This window comes from Vulpes lagopus, chromosome 19, assembly GCF_018345385.1.
Source record: "Vulpes lagopus strain Blue_001 chromosome 19, ASM1834538v1, whole genome shotgun sequence".
NCBI lineage: Eukaryota > Metazoa > Chordata > Mammalia > Carnivora > Canidae > Vulpes > Vulpes lagopus.
The window spans coordinates 8,522,877-8,550,861 of record NC_054842.1 but is presented as its reverse complement, the minus strand read 5'-3'; the positions used below and the strand labels follow the sequence as shown (position 1 = coordinate 8,550,861).

At 47.3% G+C, this 27,985-nt stretch overlaps 1 protein-coding gene across 3 annotated transcripts in view; it reads right to left on the bottom strand.

The window, feature by feature from the left end:
- Positions 1-9,845: 9,845 nt before the first annotated feature.
- Positions 9,846-27,985, bottom strand: part of ACVR2B (activin A receptor type 2B) — a 28,622-nt gene continuing 10,482 nt past the window's right edge. The window contains exons 2-11 of one of the 3 annotated variants that reach the window (XM_041733975.1): positions 17,304-17,511; positions 16,789-16,898; positions 16,478-16,605; positions 16,255-16,398; positions 15,597-15,740; positions 15,166-15,314; positions 13,300-13,414; positions 12,233-12,371; positions 12,010-12,140; positions 9,846-10,612 (exon numbers count right to left, since the gene is read on the bottom strand). In XM_041733975.1, coding sequence (XP_041589909.1) covers positions 10,418-10,612; positions 12,010-12,140; positions 12,233-12,371; positions 13,300-13,414; positions 15,166-15,314; positions 15,597-15,740; positions 16,255-16,398; positions 16,478-16,605; positions 16,789-16,898; positions 17,304-17,511 — 1,463 coding nt within the window. In that variant the 3' untranslated portion in view covers positions 9,846-10,417. Of the gene's footprint in view, positions 10,613-12,009; positions 12,141-12,232; positions 12,372-13,299; positions 13,415-15,157; positions 15,315-15,596; positions 15,741-16,254; positions 16,399-16,477; positions 16,630-16,788; positions 16,899-17,303; positions 17,512-27,985 lie in introns of all 3 variants that reach the window. The other 2 variants (XM_041733974.1, XM_041733976.1) reach the window with 2 other exon arrangements.

Here is a 27,985-nt window from a genome sequence, read left to right as displayed (position 1 = left end):
AAAGCAGCGAGGTAATTTCTGGGGTTTTCCAGTTTTCTTAGACTCGTTATTTTGTTAACAGGGAACCATGTTTTCATCTCGTGAGGTAAGTCAGGAATTCTAAAACATGAGACCTGGCTAGTTGATTCAGATCTGGGGTAGTGCCCCATGACTATATTTTTTATAAGTGACCTGGATACTCAGCCATGTTTAGAAATGACAGAGCCTCTATTCTGCAGTAGCCTTGAATAAGTTATTTTCTAGGCTTCTCTGCTACACTTACAAAAATATTGCTCAGGGTTGTCCACAATGTATAGGACAGGGTAGGTGGGGAGGTACCAGAATCTTGGGAGATTTGGAAAAGATACCCCTCCCATACAGGAACTTACCCCGGGTCCCAGGACAGTCCATTTAGGAGAAACCCACAGTGTCTCCAACTAGGTCCTGAGCTTCTGAAGGGCAGAAATGAAGACCTGTGCTGAGCTCCAGGACCACAGGACCATGACAGACTAGGCACTCATCCATTAACAATTGCATGTGTACCCAACAGGAACTCACGGCCCTGTAAGTGGAAAACACCACTGTATTTATTTCTAATTCCCATGAAAAGAAACTTCAATCCCCTGACATGTGATTAAGAAAGACAACAGGGTAGTTTTATTATTATTATTTTATTTTCATATACAAAAAGATAAAACTTGAAATAGCTCTAGATTTTTCCTCCTATTCTGTTGGGGTGTGGCTGCTTCTTCACACAGGGGGAAAAACTACATTCACATCGGTTTATTTGAGGACCCAGTGCAGAGTTCAAGCAGCAAAACCCCAACTTAGCAGATCTAATTTCAAACTTGACACTCATTTCTAAAATTACCACAGTAAAAAGGAACAAAGATCCACTGCAAATGAATGAACTATGATACAATGTTCTTTCCAAAATGTCTTCATTTTGCAACTGTAATTACATGGATGTCTGCTTTAGGCCATTTTAGATGTGTGCGTGTATATAATATATATGTATGTGTGTGATATATATATTTATATATATATATATCAGCACACTCTTCAAATCCAGACAGGGTAACAGCAACAAGCTTAACTCTGTGTATGTGTGTATGTGTGTGTGTATATATATATATTTTTTTTAACATGATACTTTAGTATAACTTTTGTTAATTCAGTAGTACAAGCTATTTCTGTTCTACAAAATTTTTATTTTATAGCTACAAGGGTGAAAAGTGACCTATTACATTTACATCTCACATATCCTGGTATACAAACAGTACTTACTGAATTTGAGCCAAAAACTAAAAGTCTTTATTTTTAGTGCTTGAAGAGCTTCCTCACTTCTACAGCCTTAAAGTCATATACTAGTCACATTTCCAGAGTTTGTAATTACTCATTGTTTTAAACCGCAAGAAACAGGTGAATCCAGACTTTTAATTACAATTGTTATATACAAGTCAGATAACACAGCTCAGTAAGACTTCGCTATCCATCCTAAACCCGACATACATGTTCTCCACTAAGTTAGACGAGTCTTAGGGTTTTCCTTCTTTTCCTTACACATAATGTACAAATTTAGAAGTAGCTCATAAAACTGATACATAAAGATGGCAAATGAGAGGTGACATTTTCTGTTGGTTCCAACAGAAACCATTCTGCTGTGGTTCTTTATTCTGCTGTGTTCTTTAACTGTGTATCTGTTACATGCAGAAGCTCTTTTCACAAGAATTGACATCAAACTCAATGTAAGTTAAATTTACAGTACTGTAAAGTTACTCAGATTCAAGGACAAATGTGGAAAAATATTAACAGGTGAAAAATTCGGCCCTTTGACGCTACCACTAAGATCATGTCAAATTCATAAGCAGATTCTTTTGTACAGTTGAAAAATGGCATTGTGTGGATTTGTGGTATGGAACTGAAATCTAGAAGTATGCTTTTATTCTGCGGTAACCCTCACCCTCAATTCTTAAGTACCACCCAATTTTCTTTGCATTTTTACAGATTTCTAGAAAAAAAAATGGGGGGAAAAAGCTGCTGGCATTTTAGCAATCCCTCCACTCACAGGAGGTCTTAACACTTCCAGATGAGGTCTCCTAAGAATATCTTTGTGATCACTGGCTCTCAGACGGCCTTTGACAGTGACCTGGACACTTCCCAAATCAAAACCCCGATGTTGCCTAATCTTTCCTACTCTCATCTCTGTCATTGCTGGTAACATTTGAATGAGTGCATTTTTCCCTTAATGGAGAAATTATTTGGCTAAACATACACTTAGCTTGTGGCAGTGCTCTGAGAAAACCCCACTTAGGCTAAAGCACTTGCAGGGACTGAAGTCAACAGTCCACTGATCAGGGCAGAGACCAAACACTCTGAGGGCTGATCAGAACACACTGGGAACATACTGACCTTGGCATCCCATGGTCAGCAGGACAGCCCAGGCAGGCATCCCACGCTCTTATGGCTGAGTTACCACTTTTTATCTTGGTCTGCCATCTATGCCCCAGAGACAAAAATTCAGATGTGGTGACTGCTGGTTAATTAAACTTTTTGAACTGGTAAAAAAGGCTCTTTAAAAATATATATATATATATTTATTTAAAATACATCAAAATGACAAACAGCCGTATCCCGCAAGGCCTAATTTCACAGCAACATATGCTACAGACATCTTCCCAAAATGCACAGTGGTGGATGGTGGGTTTTTTAATCCTGCCATTTAAAGGAATGTTCTAAACATTTGAGTTGTAGTGACTGGAAATGTGTTACAAAGAGCTCATCTTTGGAACTGATTTGTGTGCAAGACCAGCCAATTGAATCACTTTGCCTATTCAGACTCGAGAATACTGAAAATGGCAGAATTCAGAGAGGAACCCAGGAAGCACCGTTCAGATGACACTCTAGACCTATCCCACCACAGTGCAGTGAAGAGCTTGCCAGAAGCCCCCTTTTCAGTCCTTGGGAAGAGTTTAACTTTAAAACAAATAAGTGCCCGTACTTGGCAGGGTTCCTGCATGTGTATGTTACAAGCCTGCAGTATCGAGAGGACCCAGATGGTGACACTGTTCAACATGAGGTCTGAGGTAACTGGTTCTTCAAATACCTGGAGCATGTAACTGCATCCAGAAATTACAGCTGGGAAAAAGGAAAAAGGTAGGGTTTTGGGCTAGAAAAGACAAGTAGAAAAAAGCTTACAGCAGTTGCTTTTGGGGGAAGGCAGGTGACAAAAACAAAGGCACAACAAAATTACATTCCAAGACACGTGGCTGGAAAGCAGAGAAATGTTCTTTCACAAGGAGCAGGGAAAGGAATGACAGGCTAGTTCCTCAAGTGCTACTGGACCTGCTAAAACTATATTTATCCAAAGTACAAAAGGGGTCAAGTGTAAAACTTCACTCTGAACCAAACTGAAGAAAAAGCACAGCTCGTTTAAATGACACATCAGGGATTCTCCTGACAAAACTGTCCCAACCAGTATAGTTCTGAGTGCAGCCGCCCAGGGCCGGGGGACAGGCCTTCAGCTGGGCCTCAGGACTGGCAGTGACGTTCACCTTCCCTGTATCGCACCATCCAAAAGGCTCACCCAAATAGCCATGTACTCTCTACCCCAAAATAAAAAGGCTAATAACATGAAGACCACCTCCCATATCGTGGTAGTCATGCTGACCTTTTTAGGAAGAGCAGGAAGGGCTATGTGACAGCTGGAAGATGCCCTCTGGTATGGGGCTCTGAACTTCCTCAGAGCACTCCTGGTTGTGATGCAATAGATGAAAGCAGGGAGCTGCCCCAAGCACTCTTGTGTCCAAGAGGCCCCAACCAGAAAAGACACAACGTGCCTGGCAGCTCACCATTTAACTTGATTGCTGTGTCCACACACCACCCTCCTATTCTGAATAATTAGTCAACTGGAAATTCTGTCCTGAAAACTGGAAAATTTGGTCCTAGATAATTCAGTTTTGTGGATTCCTCAAATCACCAAACTCTCATTGTAACTGTTTATAGCCTGAATCTTAATCATCCCAACCTGCTCCAATCTACACTCCCATATGATTTCTGTTCCTCAAAACACCCTCATATGACTACATCCTGTAATAGGAATTCACAAACTCATTTCTAACTTCAGAACGCTTTGTTCAGAAGAAATCTCAGGAGGAAGCACAAATGTAAAACATACCGCAGGCTCTTCTTGCCTCTCCTCAGCCCCTTGCCACCCAATCTGCAGGGAGCTGAGCAGAAGCATCACTGTCCCTCACAGCTTCAAGTGGAGTTTTGGCCAAACAAGACCCATAAATGGCCTCCCATCTGCCAGTGTATCATGAGAATCCATATGAACACTAGGTAAAAGCTCCACACCACTCACACTCCAGTGTACATTTATCCTGAAAGGTAAAGCTCATTAGTCTGATTACAAAATCATTCCCATTCAAACTCACTAGACTTTATAAAAATAATCTGTGGTATAAAACAATCTCCACACTGTGCAGAAGAATCTGTCAGGTGATATAACTAAATATATATGTAGAGCTATAGATTTTTTAAAGTAAAATTTCAAGTGTCATATATCTATTATATAACCTATTCTTTTATTTACAATGCTACCTAACAACATTCCAATGCAAACGTGATTGGGAAAAACAGAGAATAATCCTATGCCCAACCAATAGCAGAAATTCCCAGGACTCAAGACAGAACTCATCCATTTGTCAAAACAAAACAAAGCAAAATACAAAACACCCATCCTCACCTGCCTAAAAAGCATTAGCTAATAATGGGTCATACTTTTCATAACTGTGAGCTCAAAAATGTAAACTTTGCAAATAAATGTAACACTTTCCCACAGATGTCCAGAGAGCCTGCGTTTGAATAATCAACTGCATACACATGTGCCCAAGCATATACTTCTCTAGGGTCCTGTGGTTGGTGTGCAGTGGCTCTCAGAATTGTGTAGGCCCCAGACAGTTCAAAGATACTCCCAGAGAGGAAAGGCAGCACAGGGCCCATCACCACATACTGGCATTTAGAGACTATGCATTTTAATTCATGAGGAAAAACCACTTGTATTATCTCTACAAGCTGCCATAGGAGCAAATAAAGTATCACTGGTTTTGGCACTACAGGGATACGTGGAGTACCACAATCAAAACATCCTCCTTCATTCACACCTGGAAGATATGGTCACAAAAATGTAAAAGCTTGGTACAATTTAAATAGTGGTAAATTGTCTAAATTCAAAATCTTGTTCAAACCAAAGTTTACAATGGCCCCCAAATGAGTATAAAATAGAAATACTCAAAATATCCCTCTAGAGAATTTGGACTTTTATTTGATGAGTTCATGGGTCTCTTGGACCCAAGTGTTTTTAAAATGTAGCTGAGTCAGCTGAATTAATTTCCAAGGGGGCATTTTAAACTTCAATTTCGTTTTGCTACAAAACTAAGTCATTATCTTAAAAAACTTCTCCAAGCCTTCTAAAGGTTTGGGATACATTCATAGGTGGATTGCTGGTTACAAATCATCTACCAGGAATCTTACTTAAACAACTATGCATATAATCCTGAATTCATTAAATCTAGACTGAGAAGATAAACAGTTTATCAACTGAATTACTAGGCCTGTTTCTTTACCTAAAACATTACTGTTGATCAAGATTTAAACTCCTCATTACTAGGTTGAACACTTATTAGCTACTATTTTATTAGTTCAGCTTTTATAAACAGCCCCTAACCAAGGAATTCATGGCACCCAAATGAAGAGAAAAAGCCACCTTGCCCTCTTTCCTTTCTGGCTGCTCACCCTGGATGGGGGGGTAGGGGGGAGGTTGGGGGTAGGGCGGATAGATGAGTAAATTCACTGTGCTTCTTGGAAAGGTGTGGTCTAGGGAGCCCCCAAAACGTGAACCAGGCCTGGCTATCTCTCCAAAGATGAACCATTAAGAACCCAAAAGGCTACTGAGATAGCTGGGACTAACAATCAAACTGAGTTAGCTAGAGGAAATTATTTCCAATTCAGATACTGATCTAGCAAGCCAAGTTCTCAGGAATAACTCTTGGCCGTTCCACTTATAGTACCAATTCTAAAAACTTACATACGTATGCTTACTATATTGCTAAAAACCACCAAATCCTTGTATTACCAGTCTGTGCTGAGAACTTTACACTGCATCCTATAAAAGGCAAAATTCCACTTTTAAGAGGGCCACCCAGTCTGTCTCTCTACCCTTATGGCTCAGAGCATAGGGGCCACATAACAGGCCTGAGCCCCACACAGCACACATACACACACAAAGGCAGCTAGTCTTGCCACCAAAGAAACACCACACACACAGCTCAAGTACTCAGTGCAGGGTGTCAGGGTAGCAGGGAGCTCAAGAACATGGCAGCTGGAGACAAAGGTGACAGAGCGGGAAAGTGCTGATCACCTGCTTTGCTTTGCTTTTTAAAGCAAGGCATGCATGACCAGCCATGACAAGACGACTGGAGAGATTCTTAACTGGGCTCAGAATATGGGAGTAGGGGGCTCAAGCCACTTGAAGATGTTCAAAGCTAAACAAAATCTCTCTTGTCCTGCACACATGCCCAAGTCCAGATGGGAAGAATTCTGGGTCAGAAGCAGCTGGCCCACATGGGGAACTCCTCTCCAGGCATCACTAATCCCTTTGGGCACTTACACCTACAGAGCCATGTTGAACAACGAAGGACAAGCAGACCATGTTGAAGAGTGACAGCTGATGACAGGCCGATGATGCTCACCATTTCCCTTCACAGCCACATCTTCCTTCCTCCTAAGGACACTCCACCTACAGCCCTCACCCTGAGTACCTCACTCAAAGGACTCCTGGGAGGGACCAATGGTCCCAGGAGAAAACCTGCTGATACCAGCCCCTAAGGACTACGTCCAAGGCCTCCTCTGGACCGTCATCAAGAGTTCTTTGCAGGATACTGTTAAACCATGGCCTCTGTTCCCCACTTACCTCTTCCTTCTCTTGATCATTCCTGTATTTCTCTGGCTCAGTGTATCTTCCCAGTGATCATGGGTGTTTTCAAACAGAACACATTCTCTCCCAAAGCCCACCCCACAGCCAGGAGCCTGTGTGGATAGAACACTAGAAAGGAAGGAGCAAGGATCCTTGGCCACCTCTCTCCTCTGGCTTGGCCACTCTCCCAACCTAGATGCCTAGATGGGGCAACCTCTCCCAGTAACAGGCAAAATGATATTCAACTCCTACCAGGCTGCTACAAGAGCTGGGGGGAGGGGAGAAGCTAGTTTTCTGAGCTCCCCAGAAGTGGACACAACATGAAATCTTTGTGGAAAAGAGCACAGACAGAGGCCCTACAACCCAATAAACACAAACCAGATCTCTAAATGGTTTGCTGCTCCCCAAAGAATACATGACAGCACACAGACAGACACTTTATCTGGTGCAAAAGACCCATCCCAGGCTCCCAAGGGCATACCCTGGAAAAAGATCACCCACCTTCTTCTGCCATCAGCAGCAGGCAGGGATACTGCCCAATGGGTGCATTTTATACCACAGCACAAGGGAGAGGCAGCCTGAAGCCCAAAGGACTGGCGCTCCTCAGACTCCCCTCACTGGGCCAGCCCACACAGGAACCATCTCCAGACACTTCATTCTGGTGCCAAGGCCCAAAAGCCACCAGAGCAGCTGAGCACAAGGTCGGCAAAAAGGGAGCCCATCCAGATAAAAGGCCTGTAGGCCAATAGGAAGGCCAGCCCCATCTGTACTGCATCTGGACAAGCAGGTCCCACACCAATGCCACAGCTCAACCCTCCACAGCCAGGCCAAAAACTTGTTCTCACAAGAATCAAGCCAGACAAAAAAATCATCCAGAGGAAATCTAAAACCAAATGGAGAGGCAGGGGTTTAGTGTTCCACGATGGGCAGGATGAGGGATCTGATCATTCCTGTGGTGAATCAGCTACATCTGTTAGTGGTTTATTTGTTGCCGAGGTTGAAAAGCAGATGCTGGAAAAGTAGAGATGCACTGCCTGAGGTGAAAGCTAAAGAAATTAGATATGGCACTTTTCAATAAATATTTTAAAGCTTTTTAAAGAAATAAGTGGAAAAGAAAAGCAACTGCTGTAAGGCCTGTTTTGCTGTTAAAAATTTTTCCGAGGGAAGAAAAATACCACAGCACAAAATAATTAAAAAAAAAAAAAAAAGGAAAAAAAAAGACAACACAGCTTACCCAACAAAATCTTGTCCCTGTAACCACCTTGGCCAGCTCACAGCTTGACCTTTGAAACAAAAACTGAGCTCTGAGAGGGACACACACTCACCTCCCACAGTACCCTGTGCCCAGACATGCAGTAAAGGGACACAACCAAGGGGCAAGCCCCAGACGCACCCAGTGTGCCCAGTGGGGAGCAGGCACCCTCAGACTGTGATGCCAGGGTGCCGTGAGAACTCTCCACTCTCTCAAAGACTGCCCAGAGTCACAGTGTGGACTCATGGAGACACTACCAGCCTCCTCCGCCATCGCTGCTGCTCAAGGAAATTTACCTCCAGCACGTCTAAGGGCCACCATCTGGCCAAGTTAAAGTGGGGTTACCTGTCATTCTGAACACTAACCAATCCAGTTGAGGGAAAGATCTAAACCTCCATGTAAGTCAAGAGGAGGCACTCCTCTCCCGTTCTCACCCAGGTCAACCTCTCCCCATCACTCACCGCCTCACCTACCCTCAAGATGAAAGAGATCCAGTTTTTAAATAAAAGTCTCAAGAAACCCAGAGGGAAAAGCCTTCACAAACAAGAATGATGAATGCCCAGACGGCCCAGAAAGCCAATCTACAGTTGATGACAATTATTTACAAGGGGGCGTTATCAAACAAAAATGGTAGCACTCCCTAGAAGACTCAAACTTTTTTTTCTTTTTCTCTATTTCTTTTAAACTTTCTTGTCATAAAAGCCAACTTACATTAAAATATACTTACTACGAGACAACACAACTAATAAAATATATAATAAAACTTACACAAGTAGAAAATTGAGGTATTTCTGGTTTGAGGTGGTCTGTGGTCGTGAAGTTTTAATTATTTTAACTTTTCAAAATTTAAACCTCGGAAGCCACATTGCAAAGCATGTGTGTCTATGTGGATGTATGTTTCGTTTTTTTAAAAAATTTGCATGTTTCATAAATTAAAAAAATTCAAATGTTGAAACAGCAGCATTAGGAACATTCACTGACTAGAGCAAGGTTATGGCATAATAGAGAAACGGTTTTTGAATATGCACCTCTTTGAGGGGTCTGGAGAAAGCCATGTGCACGAGCCACAGAAAGGGACAGCAATGTCACCACACAAGGCAAAGCCAGCACTGCAGGACCCTCAGGTCTTCAGAGCAGCAGGTGTGGCAGCCCTGCCCAGGGAACCCTCTTAACCTGGCTGTGCAGGGCGCCCGTGGGCATTTCCCTGAACTGCTCCAGGAGGAATCAGTGTGTTAGAACTTCTTCCTCCACTACAGATAATTACAGCATTGTCTTATGAAGAATATGGTCACTAAGCCATGATGATTTCTACCCTTACCTAACCTTAAAATTAGGGCAGAGAAAATGTTTCGTCCAACGCCCAAGCCCAAGTCAATGGGAAAAAACTGGTCAGGGCCAACAGATGGGTTAGAGCCACACCTGCTTTCAGACTTTCTCCAAACCCCGCTCTTGCTGTTAATGCTCGGCCCCCCACACAGTCCTTCCCCACAATTCCTGGTTACCTGAGAAGTAGCATCTTAACAAGGGATGTTGCTCCAAATGTGCCCAAGTCCAGTGTAGCTCTGCTCCAAATCCCATCCCCAGCTCTGCCCTCCCCTTCCAACTCCGGTCCAAACCATCCTCCTTCTCATCCCCGTTTTTCCTCAGTCAGGACAACACCCGTTAATCCGTGAAAGACACATCTGCTGTTTCTGAAACTCACTGTCTAAAGAGGGAGAAAAACAATAAGGGGCAGTGGGGGGACAAGGGCTGGGGGGACTCCTCCTCTGAGGAAGGTGTGTTCTTATGTAACAGTCTTCAAAGGTTCCTCTAGGTAGAGTTTGCAGCATTAAGTTTCCTAAGACAGGAGATGGGTTTCTTTGTGTCACAGATTCTGAGACAACAAATAAAGAGAAAGCGGGAAAAATGAACCCCAAAGGACAGGAGGTGGCTGAGGCTCTTCAGCATGGCGCTGGTTCTGCATTCACAGCTCAGCACCTCAACGCCTGCTGACATGTCCGCTGTTTGCGATACAGTAGAGCAATGTGCTGGTAAAAACTGATCCAATCCAAAAAATAATATTAATAATAATAATTATAATAATTATAATAATAATAAAAAGTCAAGGTAAAATAGCAGCTGCATTTTATGTGTTTGTTGGTGTTATGGGATTTCCAAAACAAAACACAACTTTTTTTTCTTTCCTCTTCAGATCCACTCGTGTCCTGGGCTTAGATGCTCGACTCCTTAGGGGGCAGGTCCACGTTGGTGACGGAGGTCACCAGGGAGACAAGACAGTCCGAGGTAGTGCCGTTGACCGACCTCCTGATCAGGGCCACCCGCTCCTCCACGCAGCCTGCAGACAGACGAGCCTCAGCATCATGGTCCCAGCACTCCTCGATGGTCACGCAGAGCTGGGCCAGGCCCTGCACATCAGTGAGGAGGGGAAAGGACAGCCTTGAGTGCCCCACAGGGAAGATGAGCACAGGGGACAGGCCAACCTGAGGTGTCCCTGAGGACCAGACAGAGCCCGCTAGCCCCAATCCTGGGCAGAGACTGCGGGAATCAGTGGCCTTCCCTCAGAGAGGCCACCATCCCAAGCCCACTGGCCTCCCTCCACAGGCTTAACGGAGGGAAAGATGGAGTGGGGAAGCTGGGCTCCTCCCAGGGCAGACACAGCTGCTTGCCTTGGGGCAGTGACATTTAAACAAACTCTCTCGTGAATCCTAATCATGTCAGGACCCACAGTGCACGTTCAGTTACAGTAGGGACCGGAACAGGGCTTCCTCCCACTGTACTCCCCACAACCCCGGGGCCCCTCCTGAGAGTCCATATCACATGGTGTAACACCCTATGCCGGCACATACACAGAATGGGACCAGGAAAGGCAAATGCCCTTTTCTCTGGCCTCTCAGTGCTAGGCCACACTGAGATCTCTCTGGACCTTGGGCTCCTCATCAGTGAACTGGCCCAGCCACCCCAGTATGTCTGCCCTGGGAGACTGAGAAGGTCTGAGGCAGAAGGTCCAGACTCTGGCCCAGTCTCTGTGTCCACAAGTCTGTCTTCCCCATCTGCAGCCCTCCAGCTGAACTTGGTCCCACCAGCTTGACCCCTGATGGTTTGCATGGTAGACCGCTAGCGTCCAGTGGCCTCAAGACTGTCCTGTGACTAAATGAACCCAGAGGTGACCGGGGGGGGGCAGCTCAACAGAGCTGAAGGCAAGTGTCCTTCCAAGATAGGGAACAGTTTATATGGCTGGGGTCTTTATACAATCTCCCCAGACTGGAGGAGCCAAGATGCTATGTGGCTTAGTCCCGGAAAAATAATGAAGGCAGAGAAGAGAGAATATTTAATCAGGGCTAATCCATACTAAACATTTATATGACAGGTATCCTGCCAAGCAATTTACAATGACCAGTTAAATCTAGTGTTACCCTGAAAAGACAAAGCCTCAGAAAATAAAACAATGTGCTAGAAGCCATCCACCTACTAACTGGCAGATCCAGGATTCAAACATGTCAGGCCCAGACCCAATGGGTTCCCCTCCACATAGGGGCAACATGGGCCCTGATGAACTGACTGTCAGGTCCCATCAGTTCTGGGCCCAAACCCAGAGCTACCTCCCTGCCGAGACTGGAACCTCCCCAGACCCTTTCCTGGTAGAAGGGAGGCCTCTGAGCAGGGAGGAGATGAGGAGACTATCCTGCTGCCTGAGGCATCCTCTCTCTCTCTGTCCACACCCCCTTGATCTCCAGTCTTTGTCACACAGCAAGGGCCTCCCCTCTCTGCTCCCCAGCAGTCACCTGCCACCCAGGCCCCTCACCGGGTGCTTCAGCCAGTGATCCTTAATGGTAGGCCGCATCTTCTTGTGCACAACCACCTCTTGCAGCTCCTCCAGTGATGGGTGCTGGCCAATCTCTTCCTCAAACGGCAGCATGTACTCATCCACGGGTCCTGTGGGTGACAGCGAGCCCAGTGGGGTCACCACAAGGGCTCACTGTTCTTCAACCCACACCCTGGATGCTCGGGGCTCCCATCCCACTCACCATCTGCAGCCTTGCAGCGGGACACAAGCTCCCACAGCACCAGCCCCATGGCGTACATATCAATGCGCAGGAAGGCATCTCTCTGGAAGTTGATGGCTCCCTCAAGCACCTCAGGAGCCATGTACCGCCGCGTGCCCACCTATATGAGGACAGGGGAGGCATGCACAAATGTACTCACTGCTGGACACAAGAGCCACCTCCTGAGTGTACCAGAAAGGGCCAGGATGGCAGCATCAGAGGCCACGACCAGGGATGACAACCCTTGATTCACCATGTTCACGGGAGGTCACAAGAGGTCATGGTGTACATGTTATGCCTCAAGGATAATTTAAAAATATCACACACTTGGGATCCCTGGGTGGCGCAGCGGTTTGGCGCCTGCCTTTGGCCCAGGGCGCGATCCTGGAGACCCGGGATCGAATCCCACATCAGGCTCCCGGCGCATGGAGCCTGCTTCTCCCTCTGCATGTGTCTCTGCCTCTCTCTTTCTCTCTGTATGACTATCATAAATAAATAAAATTTAAAAATAAATAAATAAAAGTATAAAAACTGTTAAAAAAAAAAAAATCACACACTTAAGACCACAGTCATCTAAACTGGAACTGCTGCCTATTTGCTCCATCAGCACCACAAGGTGCTACCCAGATGGCATGTGTTTTACTAAGATGAAGATCAGAAACAGAGGGCCTGAAGAATACTTAAAAATATTTACAGCAATTGTCTTAGGACGGTTTCCTCAGGTTTAAGTTTCAGTTACGTTTTCTCGGGCTTGGGTTTCTTAGTATAGTTCCTTCTATTTTACATTGTTTAACAACTTCACTAAAAGAAAGAAACATAGAGCCTACAAGGGCGAGCACCAACCCCAATAGGGAAGCTGTGTCTGTCTAACCGACTAGACTTCGAGGCTCCATGCCCTCCAGGCCCTGCGTGACCCATCGCGAAGACCAGTGTTATTCCTGGAGTTTTCAGACAGCTCCAAGCTCACAGTGACCCTTGCCAGCCGGGCACCAAAAGGGCAGCATGCACCTCCATGCTGGCACCCCCCTGCACCCCTGGAGGCTCAGTACCTGCCCGTGAGTGTCCCCCGGAGGTTTCCCTGGCTCAAACCGAACAGCCAGACCAAAGTCAGCCAGCACGGCTGTGAGGTCACTCTTGAGCAATACATTCTTGCTTTTGAAGTCCCTGTGGAGACAAGTGGACCAAGAGGAAGGTGAACACCCTGGTCCTTGCTCCTGGCCTCCCACCCTGACCGCCAAGATCCTGGAGCCCAGGTCTCCCAGCCCCCAGAGACCACAGACCAGGCCACCTAATCCTCTCTGAGGAGCAGGGTCTATCCCAGAGCAGATAGGCAGCTTTAGGACACCCTCCCACCACCCTTCACCCCTCTCGATGTGAGAATCTCTCACCACACCTCTACCACTGCTGTTAAAGCCACACCCACCACAGTGGCTGGCCAGACCCCATTCCAATCCCTTCAGTATAAAAGGCCAGCCTCTGCATTCTTGGAGGGGGCGAAGTCAGGCATACTGACCCGGGATTAAATCTTCTGGGAAAAATGTACACTGCCCAGGACATGAGTGACAAGTTTAATGAACTTGCCCAGGTCTCCGTGCAGGCCCCTGCGGGGCTGGCGCCAGGGGAGAGCAGGGTACTGGCAGGTACGTTCAGCTCTGCCTCTCATAGCAGAGGTATGTTTGGTCCTCTATCTCCCCATTGTCTGTGTCAGTCTCGCTGTGAGGATTAAGCTCAGCGAGTAGTAAAGCACACGTGCTTGGGGCCATCCGGCACACGTCCTGTGCACTACTGTTAGGGTGAACCATAGAGAAGAGTCAACATTCAACCATTTATGACCTACAAAAACCGCAACTTCATACCGTCAACCTTAAGTGTCACTGACAATATTACCACAAGAGGCCCTCAAGCTTTGAATCCTGGGAGTCCACGGCCCATTCCCCTCCCTTGTAGGCACAAAACCACACTAAACTCAGTATGATGACAAAATACTCAACTTCCGTGCACTACTATTCCTTCCTCTATGCAACAAGGCCGGGAACACACCACCTGTCTCACAGACAACCAGTGTCTAAAACCTCTCTCTCAGGTGACAAGACTGACACAGCCTGGTGTTTCTACGCCTTCAGCACAGTGCCTCTGTTTAGTGAGGACTACAATGACCAGTTAATACAGTGGTCTCAAGGTGTAGCCCCAGAACCCCAGAGTCCCTGACACTGTTTCAGGGGAACCGCAAGATCAAAATTATTTTCATTCATGATCCATTATTTGTCTTTTTGTAAATTCACTCTCTCAGGAGAAGAGTTCTCCCGAGGCTACATACATGTGACATCATCACTCTAACACTTAACAGCAAATATCAGTAGATGTAACCTATAAGCACGGAAGTTCTTTTTAAGAATGTAAAGAGATCCTGGGGCGCCTGGGTGGCTCAGCTGGTTAAGCATCTGACTCTTGATTTCCACTCTGGTCATGCTCTCAGGGTCATGAGATCAAGCCCCATGTAGGCTCCAAGCTGGGCATGGAGCCTACTTAAGATTCTCTCTCTCCTTCTCCCTCTGCCCCCCAGCCCACTATGCACAGATGTGCACACTCTCTCTCTAAAAAAAGGAAAAAAATAAAAATAAAAAGAACGTAAAGAAGTCCTAACCAAAAAGTTTGAGAACAGCTGAACCAACCTTCCAGCCAAAGTAATGGAGTCAGCACTTCCTCATGCGGCCACTGGAGGGCATGAGGAAACCAGCTTTCAAGGCCATACCAGGCCCAGGACACAGGTGAAGGCAGGGATGGGCCAGCTGGGCCCACTACAAGCTGCCAAGCATCTTTACGAAGAAGCAGGGACCCCTCCCCAGCCCACCCCAAGCCCTGTTCTCACTCTCCAGCCCTCTCTGCAGCCCCACACCAAGTGCTAACCTAGGTACCTGTGGGCAATAGACGGCTTGTGGCCCTCACCACGGCACCACGGCACGTCCTCATGAAGGTATGAGAGGCCTCTTGACATTGTCTCTGCCACATGACACAGTTCATTCCACGTGATGATGTTCCCCTTGAGGTAATCCGTGAGGGAGCCCTGTAGGAGACAGCACAGAACTTGGGCACAGGATTCTGGGCTCAGTGGACCAACAGCAGGCCCCTCTCCCGGGAGACTGGTATTGATACGGAAGGTACGTGAGGCCAGGAGGGGCTGGGAGAGGGGGCATCAGAAGGTGTTTGTCATGAAGTCTCTGTGCTCATTCATAAGAATTCATCCCATAGTTCTCGTTGTGGACACTCTTGTCCACACTCAGGAAGGGTCACCTTATGGTGGAAGGCCACCTTGTCTGAGGAGCCCCTGTCCACAAGCATGACTCACCTTGTCATGGAAGGCCGTGATGAGCCAGAGCTCCACCTCAAGGTTGGAGCCTCGCTTCTCAGCAGCAATGAACTGCAGCAGGTTCTCATGCTTCATACCAGGCGTGCTGAAGATCTCCCGCTCACTCTGCCATGACTGCTTGTCCTAAGGCAGGGATGCAGCTCAATGCCACTGCTGCCACCCACCCTGCAGCAGAACCGCCGTCCCATGCTATCCGTACTACCCCTCCTCCCGACCTGCTCAGCCTCATCTCTGTAAGGGGGGCAGGCAGACAGCCAGGACTGAGCTGGCCCTGGAACACAGGCCAACGGCGATCCCAAATATCATTTAGGACTAGCACCTGATTTACAAACAAGGCCACTGAAGTCCAAGGAGGGAAGTGAGTGGCCCAGCGTCACCCACCAAATGAGACACAGAGCCAGCTCTGGCTCTGCCAAGTGTTCTGGGCAACTGCTGGAGTAGCCTGGTTTCTCAAGGCCTCTGCAGAACTGACATCAGAAACAAACCCCTGGAAACCAAAGCCCTACCCTAGCCCTACAAGAAAATTTCAGTGGGGCCTGCCTCTCTCTCATCCCACCTGCACAGGCCCGGACTGCCCTGGGGGGAGGACAGTTCAAGCTACAACAGAGGATGACCTGGAAGGCCCTCACACACTCACCTGGAGTGGGAAGATCTTGACAGCCACAAAGTCATTCATGAGCTGTGCCTTCCAGACACAGCCAAAGCGCCCCCGAGCCTTAATCTCCAGCAGCTGCAGAGGCTTCAGGCCCACCAGAGGGGACGGAGGAGGAGGTCCAGGGTCCTGGGGGACATGGAGGACTTAAGAGGGTCTGGTCCGGCCACCCCACCTCTGCCCCTGCCCTGTGCCAGCCCTGTCTCACCTCGTGGATGTCCACATGGCCGTAGGGAGGCTTGCGATGCCGGTACATCCAGAAGGCCAGCAGGACGATGAGGGAGAGGCCCCCGATGGGCAGCAGCGAGTAGGCCAGCACCGTGAGCAGGGTGGGGGCTGTCGGGGGTGGCTCGTACGTGACTGGGGGACACATGGAGCCCTGTGTCATACAGCCCGCCCACCCACACACCTCAGGGGTCAGACCAGAGAGCCCTGCAGCCACTGCCCACCCAACTCAGGAGCAGTGATGAGCACTCCAGGGCCAAAGAGAGCCCCAGCCTGCCCTCCCGCAGCCCTCACCTTCCGGGCCCCCAGCCTCCGGCAAGTGGGTGAAGCGCTCGTTGCAAAAGTTGCCTTCACAGCAGCAGAAGTACACCTGGGGGTTCTCCTCGGTGGCCACGCACTCCTGCCTGGAGGCACACAGTTTCCCACATACCCCTCAGCTGAGGGATGAGAGCCTCTCTGGGGCCTGCCCAGCCAACCCTCCCCATTGACAGAGAAGCTCATGGGAAACCATCAGGGGACAGTGTGAGCCCACCTCCCCTGAAGTGCGACCCAAAGTTGGGCAGGGACAGCCAAGGGTCCACACAAAGAACCCTCCTTTGGACTGGGGCAGAGTACACACAGGGGCAGGAAAGCTGGGACCCTGGCACCATCCCTACTCGACCAGGATGTCTGGAGAGGCCCTTATCTCCCCCTACCCTTAAATGCCAGGCTTGCTTTCACATCCTGAGGCCCAGAGGGCACTGCAGCAAGAGGCAGGCCTCCAGCCGGACTGGGGGGTGAGGAGGAGGGGAGGGCAGGCTCTAACACACCTGTCGTAGCAGTTGAAGTCGTCCAGCCAGCAGCCCTTCTTGACCAGCTCGATGGTGCCAGAGCTGTTCCGCCAGGAGGCATAGCAGTGCAGCCGCTTGTCTTGCTCACCCTCGCACCGTTCCAGGCCACTCTGGTTGGTGCGCTCCAGCTCCCAGTTGGCGTTGTAGTAAATGCACTCCCGAGTCTCGGCCTCCCCGCGCCCGGAACCTGAGCCCGGGAGGTGAGAGGACTGAGCATCCCACATACCTCTGCACCTATCTTGGGGCCCCTACCACCTTGAGGGAGGCTGGCTGGCGGGTGGGTATCCGACAGTCAGGCTGGTGGCCACACACACAGAAAGGGGCCCCACTGATGCCTGAGGGTCCTGAGTGGGGGCAGGGACTGTTTCCTCGCAGCAGCAGAAACAGAGGAGCCGTCAAAACCCCAGGGTACAGTAGAATCACTGTGTGTTGGGGGGGGGGGGTGCTAAAAACACATATTCTGGGTCCAGCCCATACTGGACAATTGAAATGGAGGCAGAAACTATATTTTTAACCACTATCACCCTCCACGTCCAGCCCTCTCCATCCCACAGAATCTCAGATGACTATGACTGCAGACCTCAGGGGACCATGTCTGGAGACACTCCAAGAGACAATTTCCTGCTGCTGCTGTCTGCCTCACCCCAGGGAGAGGGAGACACGTACTGCTGGTGTGTCCCCACCTCCCATCCAGACTGAATGGGATGTAAGGACCCTCCAGGCCAGTGTCCTTCCTGCACCCAGCAACACTACCTGGTGCTCAGCAGGGCAGAATAAGGTCCTAAGAATCAGGCCAGCATGATCAGGATAAGGCTCCCAGAGTCACCATGGGGGAATATGTGCCCCAAGCAGGAGGACAGCTGGCTAGTAATAAGCGGTGATAACAGATAATCCTCCCAGCTGGGATTGGCCCCTTGAAGATACTCCCCACCATTCCTGTGCCCTCTTTCCAACCCCTGCATGAGTGCCATCCTGGTGGCCAAACACTTTGACCCCCGACTGCCCCTTCAAATACTTCTTTCCTTCAACCGTTCACCAAATCTACCTTTCTCACCAACCCCTCCCAGGCAACCTGTCCCAGCCCTCCCATCTGCCCCACTGCCCTTAATGAGGGCACCCCCAAAAGCCCTGTAATGAGAAGGAGGAAGGAGATGCCAAAGGAGGTTCCCAGGAAACAGGTACTCCTGCACCCTGACACCTGGACTGAAGAGCTCTCCAGAACGCCATTTGTGAGTGTCCTGCCATGGCCCCTTTACAGGCACACATGATCAACCTCGCTGTCAAAAACCACACTGACACTCAAAAGGAAACTAGCACCAAACCTCTCCACTCTTCTTGGGCCTACTGTGGACAAGTGACCTGATGCCACCCCCAGCTGATATTCGTATCCCAGGAAGGAAGAAGGAAGGGATGGTCAGAGTCACCCCCATGGAAAGTCAGTCAGCCAGCCCACCAGCACATAGGAACCCTCTTCACTGTCAGCCTGAAAGGCTGGCTTGGAACAGCCAGGAGAGAAGACCCCACACCAACCCAGGGAAGAGCTAACTAAATGACCTGCATCCTAACAAACCAAAGCCTCCATCATCCTTCACTCCACATCCACAGTGGCCATCGCGAGTGAATTACTTGATATGCCACGGTATGCTCAGGGAGAAGGATGAGGACTGGCTGTCAGGAGGGAAGGGCCACCCATTGCAGATCATTCTTTAGTCATCCCACCCCTTCTGTACCTCCCTGCAGGGATAAGAGCATCCTCTACAGGCCAGGGGCAAGCAGCACATCTCAAAGCTCCAATGAGGAGGACCGAGGGTTCAGAATGTCATCCTATCAATGCCAGGGTCTAGCCATGGCTCTGCATCCAAGAATACTGGTAAGAAGAAAAAAGAGTGGCCTCCCAATGCCCCAGGCAGCTGGGACCCAGCCAGGTCCACAGCAAGGGCCCCGGGGTCTACAAAAGGGGCTCATGCAAGGGTACACAATGGCTTCCCCCAGCCAGGCCCATTGTCAAGCATAAGGCTTACAGTTTAAGGGGAAAACCTGAAGGGATGGGGTGAACTGCAGATATGGGTGCTGCCTCCTCCTCAACCTTGCTTCCCCCACTGCCGTCACAGCACATTGCCAGGCCCTTGAATATGCTCCATTTCTGGGTTTGGCACAAGTTATTACCTCTGGTTGCATGATGCTCCCCACTTTCTCCTTGGAATGCCGGCTCTTCTCTCTAGAGACTAGGCAAACATCTATTTCCACAGGTCCTTGTGTTTCATCCATCATCTAATTTACCACCTCGGGCAGCCCAGGTGGCTCAGCGGTTTAGCACCACCTTCAGCTCCAGGCCTGATCCTGGAAACCTGGGATCAAGTCCCATGTCAGGCTCCCTGCTTCTCCCTCTGCCTGTGTCTCTGCCTCTCTCTCTCTCTCTCTCTCTCTGTGTGTGTGTGTGTCCCTCATGAATAAATAAATAAAATCTTAAAATTTAATTTAAAAAAATAATAATTTACCACCTCAAGCTGCTTAGTATTTCTAAAGGAATATTTCAGACATTCAAAAAGTGTAAAAATAATGTTAACCAAAAACAACCTCCAAGAAAAAATGTAGGGAATACTCCTATTGAGAAATAAAACATTATAAATGTACTCAATGATTACTTTTTAAATGTCAGCCTTCCCCCCCATAAGCTGCAAAGCTAATAAAGGCAGAAGCCTTGACTATCTTGAGTGCTAGAACCAGTTCCAGACGCACGACAGGTAGATGGACGGGAGGACCAATGGACAGGCAAGAGAACATGGTTATCACTTGGCTAGGGCAGGATTTGGAAGGAAGGGATGGCAGGAGGCATGGCCTCAAGGCATAGTCTTGCAGCCTAAGATGGAGGGTTCTCAAGGGAGGTCTCATTTCCATGCAGATAACAAGCAAAAAACCCCCTGTGCAAGGTGAGGAGTACCAACATCAACGGTGGCAAAAGGCTGGCCCAGCTCCTCTCCTCATGCCACTCACCAAGCAAAGGCCCTCTGGCCACTACCATGGGCAGGACCTAAGTGAACATGGCTAGGAACACCAAATTCCAAGGTTCTAAGGTAAGACCCAAGGGCTTGGGATGTAACTGGACCCCCTATCTGATCAAATCCTCCTACAGACAACCAAGAGTAAGGCAGCCTTGAGCTGGCCAGACTTGTTCAAATCCTGTCTCTAACACTCCCTGGTGGTGCAACCCTGGGTAAATTACCAACCCACTCTGTGCCTGTTTCCTCGTGTGTGAAAAGGGGATGGTAAGAGCACCTAATTCCTCGGGCTGTTCCAGAGCCAAATCAGTGAATGCGTTTTAAGAGTGGTTATGACTGTGCCTGGCACATTAGCTGTTACATCAGGAGCCATGCCCCTCCCTGCTGCCGATAACAGTCCTTCACCATACAAGCCCCCAGGAGGGCTCCCAGCCCACCAAGCAGGGATTGTGCATACCAATGCCTCCAAAAGCTCTGCACTCAGAGCTCATGAAGGACCTAGGGAGACTGGGAGACCATGCCTTTCCCATACCGCGCTCAGGCTCTGTTGCCAGCTGGAAACCCAGGGCCTCCCCCTTCCTCCCTCCTCCCTGGTGCTCTGCTTCTGCACACACTCAGCTATTTATAGCCTCTGGCAACACTCCAACCACAAGGCAGCCTCTGTCTTTTAATAGACACAGAAGTCCTGCCCACGCATGCTCACAGGGCCAGGGCACCCAGGCGCAGGAGGCTCCCCTGACCCCCACCCACTCACCTATCCCAGCAGGAGAGGAAGCTGTGCACCCAAGATGGGGTGCCTGCAGTCCCCCCTCCCCAATACTTGCTGCCTTAGGCCCAAGGGCAGCCTACATCCCAGACACCTGGGCAAGTGGCTCACTCCATCCCTGAGCCACAGCCAACTCAACTGCTGGTCTCCAAAGGAACATGTATACAAGTGGCAGTGTCCAAAATGGCAGTCCCTAGGTTCCAAGAGGACTACCTACACCTTGTTGGAGAGAAGGTGCCAGTACTCTCCAAGCCCTCAGCCCAGGTGGGCAGAGAAACCAACTCCTAGACACACACCACCACTGAGAAAAGTAAAAATACATACTCCACTCTGAATCACCATTCTAGAGCTTGCCCTAAACAGACCAGTTTTGGTGCTTGAGGACAAGGGCTGGGAAGGATTTCCCAGTCCAGCTGGTCTTGGACCCAGCCCACTCTGTGCTGGGTAGAAACAGGGAAAGCCTACTGGGATCCTACCTGTGACAGACTGGGATCTTGCCTGTGATGGGCTAGAAGCACAACTGGGAGGATGCAAAAGTGAGGGCGATTAAGGCACAGCCTCAGCAGGAGGACATGGAGCTGGTGTGGCCATGCTTCCCCTGGGGTTCCCAGAGCTCTGGGCTTGGCGTGCATCCAGCCTAGCCAACATCTCCCAGAGGAGCTTCGAACCCCAGCAACCAGCAACTTGCTACACTCTACCCTCGGCTCCTGAAGCCCCTCAGCAGCCCCCCCCCCGCCTCCACAAGAAGCAGGTGCCCAGCCCCAACCAAAGGGCATTGGAGGCCAGTGAGAAAGGAATGCCACCCACCTACCACATCTACCTCACCCCCCTGCTGTCAGCATGCCAAGGTGTACCCTCCTCCCAGAAGCCTCGGTGCCTAAGAAGTGGCCACCTGAGGCATGCGTAGTGTTCTCCCTTACTGCCCAGACTCCAGTCTGCCTAAAGAAGAGGCAGCCTTCCCCTAGCCAGTGGCCAGGCTCTGTTCCTTGGAGGCTCCTGCCTGAGGCTCCCCTAGCCCTGCCTTCCTCCAAGGGCTGACCTGCACTTAGCTGAGTACCTGCTGCCCAACAGCAGCCAAGAAGGGCCCAGAGACCCAAATGTTATGGCTCCCAGTGACAGCATCTGGTATCGTGTTCATGACTCCACCTGCCCCACAAGAGTAAGCAGGGTAAGGGAACCTAAAGCGGGAGGGGGGGGCAGCTGGGGGAGGGTAGAGTGTGAGAAAGACAACCACAGACCGACAGACACACACACACACACACACACACACACACACACACACACACACACACACACACCGGAGTGTGCACTCACTGTGGAGTAGCACAGATGGAGAGTAGGGCAGAAAAGAATCCAAAATGTATACTTTCTCTTTTAACTTTTACATAAGAGAAGAACTCCAGTTATGTTTCTAGCAGCCAAACAATCTCTGACACATGTGCTTTTTTTGCCTTGACCCTTTTTATTTGTGAGCCATCCAAATTGATACATATTTAACAAGCACATAGCAGGCACTAAACTAAGCATTTTACAAATAATAACTTAGTGGCGCTTGGGTAGCTCAGTCAGTAAAGCAACCAGCTCTTGATTTTGGCTCAGGTCATGACCTCAGGGTCCTGAGATAGAGCCCATGTAGGATTCCATGCTGGGCACCACGCCTGCTTAAGACTCTCTCTCCCTCTGCCCCCACCCACTCCATTCCACTTAATAATAATAATTTTATTCTAAAATGAGACACAATAAGGGGATCCCTGGGTGGCTCAGCAGTTTGGTGCCTGCCTTTGGCCCAGGGCGCGATCCTGGAGTCCCGCGATCGAGTCCTGCATCGGGCTCCCAACATGTAGTCTGCTTCTCCCACTGCCTGTGTCTCTGCCTCTCTCTCTAGATCTATCATGAATAAATAAATAAAATCTTTAAAAAAATAAAATAAAATAAAATAAAATGAGACACAATGAGGTGAAATACCTTACCTAAGTTATTACCAAGTGTCAAAAACAGGTTTTGAACCTAGCAGCCTGGTTCCACAGTAGGTGCCCTGCTGCCTCGCCTATAGCTCTGCAATGCATTTATTCCCAGTACATAGAGCCCACTGTATGACCTCACAACTTGAATATCCATCCTCCTGATGGACTTTTAGGTTATGTATAAGGGGTCCTGATTGAACACTGCCACTATGAAGCCTCTTGACTCCTCTTCTGTGTGCTTTCTTTCCACTCATGTGTGGGCAAGCGTTTAGGGTCTATGTTAGAGATACTGGGTCATAGAGCATGAGCATCTTTAACTCACTAGATACTGTCAAACTTTTCTCCAAAGGACCCACCTGGATATACCAGTTTATATTTCCAGAAGACTTAGCCCCACTGAGCTACAGCCTCACGCCGATACCTGCTCACCTGGTCCGTATGAAACAGTGTATTATAGTTTTGATCCACATTTCCTTATTATTTGTGAAACTGACCATCTTTTTGAGAAATGCCTGTTCATATCCTTTCCCATTTTTCTGCAGGGTTGCTTTTCCTAGGAGTTGTATAAATTCTTTATATGTTCTTGGGATCCCTGGGTGGCTCAGCGGTTTGGCGCCTGCCTTCAGCCCACAGCACAATCCTGGGGTCCCAGGATCCAGTCCCACATCAGGCTCCCTGCATAGAGCCTGCTTCTTTCTCTGCCTCTCATAAATAAATAAATAAAATCTTTAAAAAAAAATTCTTTATATGTTCTTGGTAATGAAACTTTTTTTTTTTTTTTAAAGATTTTACTTATTTATTCATGAGAGAGAGAGAGAGAGGTGGAGACAGGCAGAGGGAGAAGCAGGTTCCATGCAGGGCGCCCAACATGGGACTTGATCCCGGGTCTCCAGGATCAGGCCCTGAGCTGAAGGTGGCGCTAAACCGCTGAGCCACCTGGGCTGCCCATAATAAAATTTTTCTAACTCGATAGTAACCCTCTTCATTTGTTCATTTGCTCTTCACCAAAAAGGCCACATGAGCTGATGCTAACATATATATAGAACATTGCTTGTGGTATTTTCTGAATTTATCTTTTTCTTTCATTTTAAATCTTTCTGATCTTTTTTCCCCAGTTCAATTTAACACTTTGATCTAGAATTGAGTCCTGTTTACATTCATGATTACTGCTGTTTACATTTGTTTTTTTTTTCTCTACTGCTACCACCTTTGGATGATCTTTTGTAATTCTACATTTCAGCCATTCCAGTCTGGAAGGAGTGCGCTCTGTATCTATTCTATTACAAGCTAGCCTTTAAACTTTTATAAGTACTATTTATGCTAAAAACCTAAAGTTAATCAACATCTCTACCAACCCTCATAGGAACCTGTTTTAGCCCCAACTATCTCCTTCCAACCGCACTTAATTAGTTTAATATTGGTGTTAAATACTTAATCTGCTATTGTTCTTTTTATCTGCCTCCCAAAGCAGATATGATCTGTGTTGCATACACCCCGTATTTTCTTATTTGTCCATACATTCATCAGTTTGCCTGCTTGGCCAACCCTACATCTCTGCAGTTTTTTCTAGGACCACTGTCCTTCCAAAAGAACATCCTCCTTCATTGAAGATCTTTTGGTAGAGAAGTTGTTTGATTTTCTGAAAATGTTATTTTGCCCTGTTTCCTAATTAATAGTTTATTTTTTAAAGATTTTATTTATTCACGAGAAAGAGAGAGAGAGAGAGCTCACAAGCAGGGGACTGACAAGCAGAGGGAGAGGGAGAAGCAGCCTCCCCATGGAACAGGGAGCCAGATGCAGGGCTCAATCCCGTATGCTGGGATCACAACCTGAGCTGAAGGCAGATGCCCAACCAACTGAGCCATCCAGGCACTCCCTAATTGATAATTTAAAAGAACATAAACTCGGGTCGCCTGTGTGTTCCTGGCATCCTAGGATCGAGTCCCGCATCAGGCTCCCTGCATGAAGCCTGCTTTTCCCTCTGCTTATGTCTCTGCTTCTCTGTGTGTCTCTCGTGAATAAATAAAAATCTTTAAAAATAAATACATAAAAAATAAAAGAACATAAGCTCTTAGGCTGAGTTATCTTCTCTTGTCATCTTAAAAATATTACTACACGGTCTTCTGATTTTTACTATTGTTGCTGAAGAGTCTGCTAATATTTGAACTGAAGATACTGTCTTTTCTCTCTAGCTATTTTCTTCAATTGTCTCTCTGCAGTTTCACTATGAGCTGTGTGTCTAAATATACGTTTAAGTTTATTTACACTGCTTGGAAAAATGATTTTGTCCAATGATTCACCTCTATTATCAATTCTGAAAAGTTCTTGGCTTTTTTAAATTTGAGTATTGTATCTCCCTATTCTATGATTCTGAAATTCCTATTAAAGTTTATTAGACTTTCTCATTCTATCCAGTATTTTAACCTTGCCTTTATATTTCCAATTCTGTGTCTAGGCACCATTATAGATAATTCCATATGGCCTAACTTCCAATTTATTAATTCTCTCTTTGGCTGTGTCTAATTTGCTGTTTAGCTCTTCTACTCAATTTATAAACTCAACCCATTTTTTTCATGTCTATAAGTTCTATTTAAAAAAAAAACAACTTCTTGGTTGATTTTGATACTTGTTATTTGTCATACTTCCAAACCCCCATTTTATAATTCCATAATGTAATTTCTTCAACATTTTTTTCTGTCACTGTTATTCTGATTATTTTCACTCATCGTATCTTATTTCCTGTGTGTTTAGAATTTAGGATTCTCAGAATTATGGGTTCTCTTTTTGAATACAGAGCTTATGTTCATCAGGCCTCTTCTCTGAGAATACTCTAAGGCCAAGTGTGGAGGTGGAGGAGAGACAACCTTCCAAAGATAATCTATGTTTTTGCTTCTGCCCAACTTTCTAAGACACTATCAACCTGGAATCACTTTAATTTCTCAACTTCAAGTTTCCCAGAGAACACTTGTTGGCATAAACTTCAACTCCAAGCTTATGTAAGCACAAATCTATGGTTATACATTCTCAAGGGAAACCACCTGCCTTCCTATCAACCTAGGCCAAGACAATTTCATTATATACTCCCTTTGTCAGCAAAAGGATGTTTCTTCTAGTCCATACTTTCACTGAAGGTATAGCCCTATGTAAGTTTCATCATATGAGGACCTCAGTCTTAATTTTATACATTATCTCTTATGTCTAAACCACCCACATCTCTAAATTAAGGAGAGAGGCAAAGTCTCCCTGAGAATCAATAACTTAAGCCTCCTCTTGCTTCTCCCTTACTTTCTTCTATATGCAGCTATGCATTTCCATTTAATTTTTAAGATTTTATTTATTCATTCATGAGAGCCACAGAGAGAGAGAGAGAGAGGCAGAGACACAGGCAGAGAGAGAAGCAGGCTCCATGCAGAAAGCCCGATGTGGGACTCAATCCCTGGTCTCCAGGATCACACCCTGGGCCGAAGGCAGGTGCTCAACTGCTGAGCCATCCAGGCGTCCCTGCATATCCATTTTAAAGGGTATTTATTATATCTTATCCATCACTTCTACTCCTCATAGAAGACTTCATGTCTTCTATGAGGAGGTTTTTTGGCTATTTCACTTTCACTATTACTGCCAGAAATTTAAATGCAGTAACACTTTCCAAGGGTGACAAGAGCTCTATATGCCTTCACAAGCCCAGCCTAGGAACAAGGAATCAAGCCAGATCACCTCAATTCACTTCCAACTTCAACTCTGTAAACAAGTCCCTGGCACCATCCTCCCAAGAACAAAGTGTGAGTCCAGGGCCATCCTCCAGAATCCTTGCCTTTCTCCAGGCACCATCATATCTGTAGGATACTAAAGAAGAGCTTCCAGGTAAAGGTTAAGGATTATACACAAATATTACTTTTGCTCCTTCCTATAATCCCAAGAAAACCACAGCACAGAGAAGTTTTTAAAGCATAAACCCATAAAAACAAAGAGAACAGGAAAGAACCACAGAAATCAAATTCTGAAGCTGGAAAGCAGATTATACCAGTTGTCAATAACCACAAAGACTCCTGAGTTGGCTGTGGAGAAAGCTGAAAAGCAACATGGTTTCCAACACAGGATCCTCCAGAACTCAGGAATTTGTGTCATGTCTCTCTCTGGAAGTGGGGTGAAGATGAATCCAAAGAAAAAAAGGCTGGCTAGATCCTCAGAGCTCACTACCACTCACCATGGCTGGGGCTGCCTTCTCCAATCCAGCAGAATAGGTTATTTTCTAAAGAAGATAAAGAGTCTCTAGACAGGAAGGAGTAGGAAAACTTGAGGGCACAGGTATCATACTAAAACAAGAAGAATACAGGACAAAATGTGGATTACAGAAACTCCAGTTCTCCTTCAACCATGGCTCCCAGGATGTTGGTAGTCAGGCCTTATACCTACCCTCCCTGACAAGTCCCCAAAGAGAAAGCAGAAGACATTTCTCAGGAAAATCTGGCTAGCTTCAGAAATAACCCAAGCAGATCATCCTACCGTTGGCAGGTTCCACTCAAGAGCTCAGAGCTTTCAATCGGTATTCAGGTCCATCCTTAAATATGAACAGGTCGGGGCACCTGGGTGGCTCAGTGGTTGATCATCTGCCTTCAGCTCAGGTTGTGGTCCCATTATATATAAAATGAAATATGAATGTAGAATATACATACACACACGTAATTATTATATATAATATATATTATATATATAAATATATATGTGGACCCATTATATATATATATATATATATATATATATACATATATGCGCCATTATTTATATATATATATATAAATAATGGCAGAAATGAAAATCAACAGAAGGATTAGGGATCCCTGGGTGGCGCAGCAGTTTGGCGCCTGCCTCAACAGAAGGATTAAAAGATAATATTGACGTAATCTCACAAAGTCAAGTAAACACAGAAAGATA